Source organism: Rhinolophus sinicus, linkage group LG07, assembly GCF_036562045.2.
Source record: "Rhinolophus sinicus isolate RSC01 linkage group LG07, ASM3656204v1, whole genome shotgun sequence".
In the NCBI taxonomy this organism is placed as follows: Eukaryota; Metazoa; Chordata; class Mammalia; order Chiroptera; family Rhinolophidae; genus Rhinolophus; species Rhinolophus sinicus.
The window spans coordinates 75,446,604-75,459,637 of NC_133757.1; the positions used below are offsets into that span (position 1 = coordinate 75,446,604).

At 32.0% G+C, this 13,034-nt stretch overlaps 1 protein-coding gene across 5 annotated transcripts in view; it reads right to left on the reverse strand.

Annotated features, from left to right (window-relative positions):
- Window positions 1–13,034, reverse strand: part of FSTL5 (follistatin like 5) — a 631,388-nt gene that overhangs the window by 79,373 nt on the left and 538,981 nt on the right. For all 5 annotated transcript variants that reach the window (XM_074337776.1, XM_074337777.1, XM_074337780.1 and 2 more), the window contains one exon: window positions 12,849–12,967. In XM_074337776.1, the coding sequence (XP_074193877.1) occupies window positions 12,849–12,967 (119 nt within the window). The remainder of the gene's footprint in view (window positions 1–12,848; window positions 12,968–13,034) is intronic.

Sequence of the window (13,034 nt, forward strand, 5' to 3'; positions counted from 1 at the left end):
TTATTGAGATCACTGCTTAAAATGCAAGCGATTAACTACTTTTTTCTGTAATTATATTCAATTTTTCTTATTGTTTTTGCCATTTAATGTATTAAAATGTCATAAACAGTATAGATCATATTATTCAAAGCATAAGGAGTTGAGGCAATTTAGGGGCTGATTTGCCTTAATCTGGCCTATTTTAGAAAACTTTCATAGCAGGATGTTGATTCTAGGATATCATGGTTCAAAGACCACATTACAGATATTTCCATATTTTCTTTTAACATAAGAATAATGTATTTATGTCTTTCAGTGTTACAATAAAAATGGAGCTGATAACATTACACTATCATAAACTGAGGACTGGTTTATCTTTAGAGACAGCGTGTTACTGATGTTAATACGTTGCATACGGCGGGGTTTAAATCCCTCATGAAGATTCTCGTGATCCGTACGCAACGTGTTAAGAAAACAGGCTTTGAGGTCAAACAGACCCAGATGTAATGTTCAGCTTCACACTCAGATTGCCTTTGTTTGTACTCCTTTTAAGCCTTGTTTCCCTCACTGGTATGATATTACCTATCACATAGGATTATTAAGACGGTTAAATGCATCATGTCTAAAAAGATCAACTGATCAATAAATGTTACCTGTTATTTTCACATAGGAAATTCTCTATATGCTATAATTCATGAAACCTAAAATAGTCTACACATTTTCCATAGTTTTTTTTTTTTTTCAATTTTTAAAAATTTGTTGGAGAAGTTCACTGTGTATATTTAAGAGTTTCATGGAATTACTGTTTAAGTATGGAATAACTGTTGCATATGTGGTCAAGATAACGTTTTTTTTCCCCTTATCATTTGGCAGTTCTGTGACATCGAGCAAGTTATGTGACCTTTCTCATTTCCCCATCTGGATAATGACAGGATTAAATTAGGATATTGTCAATTGGTTTCACAAATGCAAACAAACAAACAAAAAAATTAAAAATAAAGCCATTCAAAGCTACCTGAATTACTTCTACTCTGCTTAAACAGAAAATGTTTTACTGGTTTATAAAAATATTGCATTAGGTTAAAATAACTGATTTTAAAAAATGTGTAGAGTTTTAAATGTCAAATTCCTATAGGATGTAAGAGAAGAAAATTCGAGACATTTTGTAAATCCAGGACTAGATGGTTTGTGTCTTGGTTGTTTTGCTTCTGGTAAATGAGCAGAAATCCTGGCTAGAGGTGGTCCAGGTGCCAGTGGGCATTGAGAATCCCAGGGGCAGGGACTTAAAGGCATACATTTATATACATATGTTGGGAAAGGCATACATTTGAAAAATAGAGAGACCAAATTAATTATCAAGAGCAAAGATTTTAGGTCATGTTGAACAAACACTAAATAAAGTTTGGCAAAAATTTGTTTAAATTGAAAGCTAACATTAATCACTGAAGGAATTAGACAATTATGGTATGCAAGGTCTGACAATTAAGCTCGTAAACTCATTCTAGAAAAAGTGCTACATACCTCATTGCTGAATATCACTATGGTCACCTTTGAAGTACTCCCTTTGGGAAGCTATACACAGACGCCAGCTCCTAGTACATCCTTCAAAGCAATTTCTCAGGAATGTCCATCAGAGCTGTCGTTGTATTACCCTTGATGTCCTGAATGTGATAAAAAAGTCTTCCTTTCAATATCTCCTTTATCTTTGGGTAAAGAAACAAGTCATTGGGGGTCAGATCAGGTGAGTAGGGAGGGTGTTCCAATACAGTTATTTGTTTACTGGCTAAAAACTCCCTCACAGATAGTTCTGTGTGAGTTGGTGAATTGTCATGATGCAAGAGCCATGAATTGTTGGTGAAAAGTTCAAGTTGTTTTCATCTAACTTTTTCACGCAGCCTTTTCAGCACTTCCACATAGTAAACTTGCTTAACTGTTTGTCTAGTTGGTACAAATTTATAGTAAATAATCCCTCTAATGTTAAAAAAGGTTAGCAACATCCTTAAGACTCTTGATTTGAACTGATGGAATTTTTTGGTCATGGAGAGTTGGCTGACTTCCATTGTGCATTTTAATGCTTTGCTTCAGGGTCAAATTGGTACACCTATGTTTCATCACCAGTGATAAAACGGCCCAACACATTGTGTTGCCTCTCCAAAAGGTCTTGGCAAACTTCAACTCTCCTTTGCTTTTGTTCATCCGTGAGCCTCTTCGGGACCATTTTTGCACACACCTTTCTCATGCCAAGATTTTCAGTTAAGATTTTTCTAAGTGTTTATCTATTGATGTTTACTCAGTCTGCTTCACTTCTCACAGTCAGCCGACAATTTTGATACACAATTTGATGGATTTTTGCAGTGTTTTCATCAGTTCTGCTTGTTACTGGCTGCCCTGACCTCTCTTCATCAGTGACATGTTCTCTCCCCACAGAAAAACATTTAATCCATTTGTACACTGCCTGTTCATGGCATAATCCACATAAAATTGGACTAACATGTCCTGGATTTCACTTCCACTCTTACCAAATTTAACAAGAAATTTAATGTTTGTTCGTTGCTCTAATTCAAGCTTAGACAGTCTCCTGATGACACACAAAATCACGCAACAACAATAATGAATGCCACTCAGCAAGACACCGCCATGCATCAACATGAACACAGCTGTGAGACACTGATATCCCAAGGTTATGAAATCTTACCAAGCTGTTTGTACAGTGCTGCCAATGTAAGTGCACGGTGGCAAGTTTGCAAACTTAATTGTCAGACCTCGTATACATGGGTTTGTTTCTGGGTTTTCAGTTGTATTTTATTGGTCTATGTGTCTGTGGGATTTTTTGTGTTTTTCATTTGTTTATTTTGCCAGTACCATACTGTTTTGATTATTGTCACTTTGTAGTACAAATTGAAGTAAGGGAGTGTGATACACCCAACTTTGTTCTTTTTTCTCAGGATTGCTTTGACTACTTGAGGTCTTTTGTGATCCCATACAAATCTGATAATTTTTTGTTCTATTTCTTGAGAAAAAGTGCCATTGGGATTTTGATGGGGGTTATATTTTTTATGAATTGAATTTTTTCTGCTGTACGTAATTTCGCAATGCAGATGGTGACATGTCATCTTGATCAAGTCCTTCCATCTTCCCACATTGTCCACAGCAGAAGCAAGCACCTTATTTGGAATATAGGCGTAGTAGTTTTTGCAACACTACCAATGACTGGGAAAGAAAATTACTCTAAAGTGTGATAGACTTATCTTCAAAATTATAAGGCTGTTTATAGGATAATTATTTGCATTTTTACATCTAAACTTTATTATAATTCGCATGTAAATTTGCTCCACATTGGAATGCCTACACTGAGGAACATTACACTTTACTTGTTAGGTCAACTTTTTTAAAAAATTAGCATTGGATATATTATTTACTGGTTAATTATTATTGTAAATGACCTTACATTCTACTTCTTATAGGTATGACTGAATAGATATTAGCCACATAATTTGTACACATATGTATTTTGCTATGTTTGTGCTAATTAAATATAAACCATAAAAATAGATCCATTTTTAAATCATATTTTGTAAACCTTTAGAAAGAAATGTTACTAAAAGAATAATTTAGCTCTGCATTCTCCTTATTTGTAGGTAGGAAGATAAAAACCAAAGCTACATTTTCCTTGGCCTTTCTCTTTAAAAATATATCTTTACTTATTATATTGCCAACAGAATTACATTTTTCTAGTCTTTTATTTATTTATTTATTTATTTTTTTACTGATATATAAAACAGGGGTTCCTCCACACTATACAGTTCATAAAGTTTCTGGAGTAACAACATGAAAACAACATTGAATGAGAATTCACCAAAACTACCTGTATGATTTAGTTCAATGCTAATCTTTTAAAATACACATAAATTATATAATGTAATGTGCTATTATTTTATTCCAACTTCAAGTTTCCAAATAATTTCAAATATGAGCTCTCAGATATATTTTTGTGAAGCCATAAAAGTAAATAACTGTATGTTGAAAGTTACACATTAGAGAGTTATTGTACTTTGATAAAAATTATATTAGTAAATAGATTTTTAAATATGCTAAACTCATTTTCTTCTGCTCTTATCATAGGGAATACATTTTTCTTCCTAGAAGTGAGATAGGATTGTTTGTTGCTCTCTTTTGTTTTCAGGATGGAAAAAAGAACACTTAAGAGAGAGTCAGTAAATGGATCCAGTTCCTAAAACAAGAAACACCTCAGTGGTGATTTCAGGCAATCTAGGTGTACTGCCATAGTGGTATCATTCCATAGAGTTTCATGTTACATTCTCTTTAAAGCTGGACAGATGAGATTTAAAATGGGGTGGAATAATTGCCTTGTTGTTTGGCAAGAACTAAATGAATGTCAGGTTTTGCCATTAATTTGCTAAATAATCCACAATATGTCCCCTAAAAATGCTTTAATAAAATTTTGAATATAAATTACTAAAATAGAAAAGAAAAGGAGATTTAATGGACAATAAATTAGCAGCTTAAGAGGTTAAAAGATGAATGGCAGTTTTCAGGTTTAGTTTTGTTTTTCTTATAATTCTTATTGTATAGTCATTCATATCTTAAATTTCAACATACAGAACATGAAATCATTGCACAGCAAAGGATATGGAAAACTACAAACATCAGTTTAAATATTCAGCAATAAATTTAAAAAAATTGCAATTCAAATTTTAATAAAATAAAATAAAGTGAAAGATATTAATTTAGTGCATTTTTTTCTTCCTGCACCTCATCTCAAACTGTACAAACTGAGATTTATGACCTATCTAAAATGATATGAAAGAAATGACAAACCTTCAGTCTTAAATTGCAGTTTTTACAACTGTTGTTGAAATACAAAATGTAAACAATGAGAAATCAATCAAGAGCTCAGAAAATTAAAGTTAAATAGAAACTTTAAGAAATTTCAAGAAAAAGTACTATGAATTAAATAAATAATTAAAATTATAAATCAAATCCATAAAAACATTTGAAAATTATGTAACTTTCATATTTAGAAAGAAGAAAAGTTAACAGTCATATAAGCAAAACTGTCATCTTTCATAGAGGAACCCCAATAGAAAATATCTGATATTGATCATTCAAGAAATACCACTTCTGAGCACATTGTTTAAAGTGATTAAATGTAATTGACTGCATGCAGTGGGACTGGGAATAGGGTGGCATCAATTAAGAAACTACTACTTTTGATCTAAACTTTTTGTATTATTTTTACCATACAAATCTGTTACTTTGAACAAAGAAATAGGTAATTTTTTTGTGACTAAAACTAAATTTTAGTACAGAAAATGCAGTTTAATATCCATATAAAATATGTTTATATGATTCTGTAAATCTCAAGTAAAAAAGTTGCATGTTTAAAGACATTTATTTGTAGGAATAATTTTTTAATAAGTTAAACTCTTCCATTTTACTTTAAGAAGTTTCTGTTGAAGAATTCAAATTACATTAAATTAATGTAAACACACTCTACCTAAAGTGCATAGAATGTACTCTTATTACTCATATAAAAATGTTTTAAAATTATAGCAATAGATCGTCTGACAAATATAACAGTGTGGTAGTATTTATTCAAATAACTTGGCTGGCTCCTATTAATAATCTCTTAAAGACTTAATATGCTATCTTAGAAAAAATATTTAACCCAATTAATATGCAATAAAACTCCATTAAAAAGCTGATGCACAATTTACATGTTCTCACCACTGCCCCTCCCAATGTTAGGTTTACATACATAAAGTCTAATAGAAGCACAATTTAAGAATTTTAAAACACTGTGATTTTTAATAAAATATTAGAAGCTCTCTTTAAGTCTAGGCTTCAAAGACCAATTTCATAAATATGTCTCTTTCAAAATCTACAGAGTAATATTCCAAAGAATAGTTAGAGGTAGTTTACATTACTCTGTTTAGGAAGCTCTTTGCAGGATATCTTTGTAACCACAAAGGGACTAGAGCTTACATTTTTATCATTCTAGAACTCTTTGTAAGTTAATCCATGTTTGAATAGAGAACCACTGAGAAAAGAATAAGTGGGGAAACACTTCGATTACCTTTCTGAAATATACAGTGGTACTGAATTCAAAAGCTTGCTCAATGGCTTCATGGGGAAATGAATTGTCTGCATCATGCAAAGGGGCTGGTGTTTTAACAAGTATTTTTGTAGTTTGGAGAAGTGATAGAATAGAAACAGAATGAAGTCCCAAAAAGGGACATTTGCAAGTATTACTAAAGGGATTGATGAATACCCTGAAGGCTGTCAGAGGTGAGAGAAATGTGGACTGCTGTGTTTCCCATTTCTAATCTCTTTTAATTTTGTGATATCTAAGTATTCTGGAAACTATGGACAACCTGTTGTTACGTACAATTTTCATTCTAATAGAGTACTCATAGCATTTATTTATAAAGGTAAAGTAACTTTCATATGTGAACATTCCAAACCTAGAAAACAAACATTTTAGAAGTGATTGAGATGAACTTCCTATAGAAAGTATGTTTCTCTGCAGTTCAGTGTTATTTAGCATTAATACCAGGGATAGAGCCTCTATGTCCCAAAACGTAAGGCCTATGCATGAAAAGACGTATGTGATTTTCTTTAAGTTCTCCTCTGTAGTACCGTGAGAAAATATTTAACACCGTGGCATGTGTGAAGAACAACAGCTAGATCCATAATAAGCAAACATAAAAGTAATTGAGCTAGAAAAAGTATTAAAGATTAAAAGAGTCATTGGTAAGTACGAGACAATAGTTGAAAACTAGAAGGGTGAAAAAGTCGGTAATTTTGGAAAAGTCTGTCATACCTGAGCCTGTAATTTAAATGTTTTCCCAAACTTATTTCAGTTTTAGTTCTGAATTTATAAGACTGGAATTTGAATATAAGAATTCGATTTGCTTTAAGATAATACTATAGGTGACAAGAGGAAATCGTGTGTACAACTAGGATAAATATAGCAAGAATCCTATCTAGTAAGGCAACATAACAACAACAACAACAAAACTAGAGATAAAAGTATAACTGAAACCATGTTATATGAATTCTTACTAACTCAGTATCAGAAGTTGAACCCTGATGTAATCTGACATTGCACCAAAATTGAATTTTTATTTAGAGCAAGCAAACAGCATCTTCTGAGAGGTTTGATGGAAGGTTCTACATTCTAAATATTTCAGTTTTTCTCTAAACTTTACTGGCCGATGAGTTATACTGGGAATTGCACTGCTACTCTCTTAATATCAGCAGTGACTTTCAAAGATACTATATTCATGCTGAATCCTTTTTTGTGTGTGTGGGGGAAAAAAAAGATTGATAAAGACTCATTTCCACTACTCATGCTCATGACATTTATCTTCTGAAATCTAGATGAACTAGACACTTTTTCTATAATGGAACTCCAAACTATCTTATACAGAGCTTTACACAGTACATTTTGACTATGTGATACTGAATTAATAGATCCATGGTTATATTTACCCTGAAACAATTCAATGATAAATTATTCTATGAAACATTTCTTTTTACAAACACAGTAAACGTACACTAAATGTGGAAATTGTAAAATAAGGAGACATATTACAGTGAGGAGGAAATTAGAGGTGTACATATTTAAACTTAGAGAATGCATAAAAGAATGAAGAGCCCCAGGCCCTAAGCAATGGAATTTTCACTAAATTCATTTAACGAATGTTAGTTGACTCCCTGTCATGTATAAGGAATTGTACTAAACATGGTGAGAATATAAACACTAATTAAATAAGGTCCCTGACTAAAAGAGATAGTAAGATATGATGGTTAATTTAATATGTCAACTATGTTACGATACCCAGTTATTTGGTCAAACGCTAGTCTAGATATTATGAAGGTGTTTGTGGAGGTGATTGACATTTACAATTAGTTGGCTTTACTTTTTAAAATTATTGTTAAATTTATTGGGGTGACATTGGTTAGTAAATTATATAGGTTTCAAGTGTAAAATTCTATAATCCATAACCTATATATTGCACTGGGTGTTCAATACCCAGAGTCAGTTCTCCTTCTATCACCATATATTTGATTCCCTTTACTCTCTTCTACCACCAACCTCTCTCATTACCCTCTGGTAATCACTAAACTGTTGATTGTGTTTATGAGGTTTTGTTTGTCGCTTTTTTGTTGCTTTCAGTTTTATATCCCACGTGTTACTAAAATCATATGGGTCTCGACTTTTTCTGTCTGATTTATTTCGCTTAGCATGATAATCTCAAGATCCATCCATGGTGTTGCAAATGGCAGTATTTCATCTTTTCTGATGGCCGAGTAATATTTCACTGTATATATGTACCACAACTTCTTTATCCAATCATCTATCTAAGGACACTTTGGCTGTTTCCATGACTTGAATGATGCTGCAATGAACATAGGGCTGCATATATCTTTAAGGATAAATGTTTTCAGGTTTTTTGAATAGCTACCCAGGAGAGGAATTGCTGGGTCATATGGTAATTCTATTCCTAACTTTTTGAGAAATCTCCATAGGGTTTTCCATATAGGCTGTACCAATTTACATTCCTACCAGCAGTGTACTAGTATGAGGGTTCCTTTTTCTCCACAGCCTCTCCAACACTTGTTATTACTTGTATTGTTAATGATAGCCACTCTAGCAGTTGTAAGGTGGTATCTCATTGTGGGTTTGATTTGCATTTCCTTAATAGCCAGTGAAGTTGACAATTTTTCATATATCTGTTGGCTCTTTGCATGTCTTCTTGGGAGAAGTGTCTGTTCAGATCTTCTGCCCATTTTTTAATTGGATTGTTTGTATTTTTGGTCTTGAGTTGCATGGATTCTTTATATATTTTGAATATTGGCTTCTTATTGGAGGTGTTATTTTAAAATATCTTCTTCCATTCAGTTGGTTGCCTCTTTGCTTTGTTGACGGTTTCTTTAGCTGTGTGAAAGACTTTTTAGGTTGATATAGTGCCATTCGTTTATTTTTACTTTTACTTCTCTTGCCATTAAGGTCAAATTCATAAAATCCTCTCTGAATCCAAGGTCCATAAGTTTAGTACCTATGCTTTTGTCTATGCATTTTATTGTTTCAGGTCTTATGTTTAGGTCTTTGATATATTTTGAGTTAATTTTGGTATATGTTGACAGATAGCAGTCTGGTTTCATTTTTTGCATGTGGCTTTTCCATTTTCCCAGCACCATTAATTGACGAGGCTTTCTTTTCTCTATTGTATGTTTTTGGCTCCTTTGTTGAAAATGGTCTGCCTATATATATGTGGGTACATTTCTAGGTTCTCATTTCTATTCCATTGGTCTGTGTGTCTGTTTCCTGTCAATACCATGCTGTTTTGACTATTGTTGTTTTGAAGTATAAATTGAAGTCAGGGAGTATGATGCCTCTGGCCTTGTTCTTTTTCTTGGGATTGCTTTGGCTATTTGGGGTCTTTTGTGATTCCATACAAATTTGATGATTTTTGTTGTTGTATTTCTTTAAAACCATGACATTTGGATTTTTATGGGGATTGCATTAAATCTGTATATTGCTTTGGGTAATATGGCAATTTTTGTCGATATTGATTGTTCCTATCCATTAACATGGAATGTCTTTCCATTTCTTTGTGCCTTCTTCAATTTCTTTGAAAAAAATGTCTTACAGTTTTCAGTGTATCGGTCCTTCTCATCCTTTTGTTAACTTTATTACTAAGTATTTTATTATTTTTGTTGTAATTGCAAAAGGATTTTTTTTCATTCTTTTTCTGAAATTTCATTGTTAGTATATAGGAACACAATGGATTTTTGTAAATTGATTTGATAGCCAGATACTTTACTGTATTCATTTATTGTTTCTAATAGTTTTTTGGTGGAGTCTTTAAGGGTTTTGCAGAATCATGTCATCTGCAAAAAGTGACAATTTGACTTCTTCATTCCCAGTTGGATGCCTTTTATTTCTTTATCTTGCCTGATCGCTCTGGCAAGGACTTCCAATGCTATGTTGCATAACAGTGGGGAAAGGAGCCATCTCGTCTTCTTCTTGATCATAGAGGGAAAGCTTTCAGTTTTTCACCATTGAGTATATTAGCTGAGGGTTTGTCATATATGGCCTTAATTATGTTGAGGTACTTTCCTCCTATACCCATTTTATTAAATGTTTTAGTCATAAATGAAGGTTGTATTCTTGTCCCTTCAATAGAACAGATCACCCTCCATAATGTGAGTATGCCTGATTCAATCAGTTGAAGGCCTTAATATTTAAGAATGAGGTTTCCCAAAGGAAAAGGAAGTCTGCCTCTAACTTCAACATAAAAATTCTGCTTGCATTTCCAGTCTGCCTACAGATTTCAGACTCAAGACTATAATAGCAATCTGTTTCTGAGTTTCCAGTCGGCTGATCTAACTGTGGATTCCGGACCAAGACTACAATTTGAACTTTTATCTGAGTAGCTGGCCTGTCCAACAGAGTTCAGACTTGCCACCACACCCACCATCACTTAAGCTAAGAACTTAAAATAAAGACATAGAGATAGAGATAGAGAGACAGAGATACAGATACACAATAGATATAGATAATCCTATCAGTTATATTTCTCTGGAGAAAAATTTTCTCCTCATATAGTACTCCATAATTTTCTTGTGAAATTATTATATAATTAGATACTTAAATCTTGTGGAATGTAGCACCAAATAGTTTACATACTCTGAAACAGACATCTCTCTTGTTTAAAAATAGAAAACAAAATAATTTCATATAAGAAATAAGTATTTTGTTCTACACTTATTTTCAAAGCATAACATGATCAATTTCTCCTTATTTCTACTCCCGTATATTTGTGTATCATGAAAATGGCTGTTTATAAATATTCTAATTATTTAAGCTTAGCTCACATTAAGGAGTAAACTATAGAGCAATATTAAATAAATATCCATTTACCCAAGCCTATATATCATATATATGGACTATAATATTTACACAATAAAGATGTCTTTTTTTTGTATAAATGAATGCCTATATTTTCTACATTTAGCAATTATAATTGCAACATAGTTTAAGGCAATTTATCATCCTCTATATTATTCTTAGTGCTTTAAAAAATATATTGGTCAGATGAAATATCTTTGTATATTAATTTCAACATCCAAAGCAGTAGCAATGACATACATTCACACACACACACACACACACACACACACACAATTTAATAGTTTCTCTTTTCTTAAAAATACAAATCTGATATTTATCACTCTTTTATTAACTCTTCCATAAGAGTGTAGTAATGTTTGAAATATAGGAATTCTTTCTATCCTTAAATTTCTTTTCACTTCTCAAGATGCACTTCTTCATAACGTCATAGTTTTAAACAATCTATGAGTTAAATTCTTCCCTTTGTTTAAAAGAAAAGGTCATTAGATTACTTTATCATACAGAACATCTGAAGGAAAGCTGAACTTCTTGTCTCATGCTCATAGTTATTTTCCTTTGCCCGTTCTGGGGCATGACTTCAAGGTATACGTTGTTGTCTATATGAGTGTATCAATATAGGACAGCAACACTGGCTACTAGCAAGCTGGAAATAAGAGTTGAACATAAAAGATCTAAACTATGGCATTAATGTCTATTTTACTCATATCTCATGGCCATGCTAACTTTAAAAATGAGTATCTAAAGAGGGTTACACGATGAAGTCTGCCAATAACTTACCTTATTTCGGATGTTTGCTGTATGTATGAACTTGTGGGGAAGCACATAAGTAGCATATAACTTTAGTATTGCATATTTTTGGTTTACATGTAAATACATGGATATATATATATATATATATATATATATATATATATATCCATGTATATATATATATATGATGCCAAAAGATGTATACACATTTTAAGAAAGGAAAACTGTATTAATATTATAATACTCAATATATACCAATAACAAAAGATGAATACAAGTCATGTTTGACTTCTTCAACTACAAGAGGTTCTCAAAGTGGTTACCATCAGCATCCAGACACTTCTGATCATGGCAAACTACTGCTTGAGCAACGTTGACCAAAGTGTCCACTTGTATACACTTTTGTGGCACCCTGGTAGATATCTGTGGCAGTATAAAATATATTTTCTTATCATCATGCAAAAAATATTTCTAATATGTATAATCAATACCCATTTTGTCAGACATTCTTTTATTTTCTGAATGCTGTACCCAAAGTTTACAGAAAAAGAAATCTTTCTGAGAAAGGTAAGGTACACGTAAATAAATGAAGGAATTTATATTTTCCCATGTCAATCTAAATTGTTCATTCTCTGACACCTCATTGAAAATGAAATGAAGAGTAAATGGGAACCAGCAGTTATAAAGCACTGAATGTACCCCAATTTCCCCTCAGATTAGTTACATGGTATTTTCTTTCATTTTGTTAAAGTAAATATTGCGTAAATATTCCCACTAAAAATGGGAAATATTCTAAATTAAAGAGCAGGTGGAATTGTGTTCATTTTTGGTATTTCACTTCTATTGCCTTTATTTTAATTGCAAACCAGTATTTAGGAATGCACAATATATTATTTACCAACTTTAAATATAAAACCTGCATAGAGTAACAGCCAATATTATAGTTTTAAAATTTTCTTTCCAAAAGTCTTCTACTTTTTTTTTTTAATTTTATTTTATTAAATTTATTGGGGTGACAATTATTAGTAAAATTACATAGATTTCAGGTGTACAATTCTGTATTACATCATCTATAAATCCCATTGTGTGTTTTTTTTTCATTTTATTTCCAATATATAATTGTACTTAACACAATTGCTGCATAAAAATGCAAAGGAATAATTAAAATACTTGCCTGAAATCCAAGGAGCTTTTCACTAGGTTTGATGTGCCTCTGAAATTCACATTCTATGGGTTGTATCACTTTGATTCCATCTTCATAAAAAACATAGAACATGTTTCCAATTCCCAGACCTTAGAAATAAAAAGACATTTAAAAGTTCAAAATACAATTATGAGAAAACTTGAAGACCAAAATTCA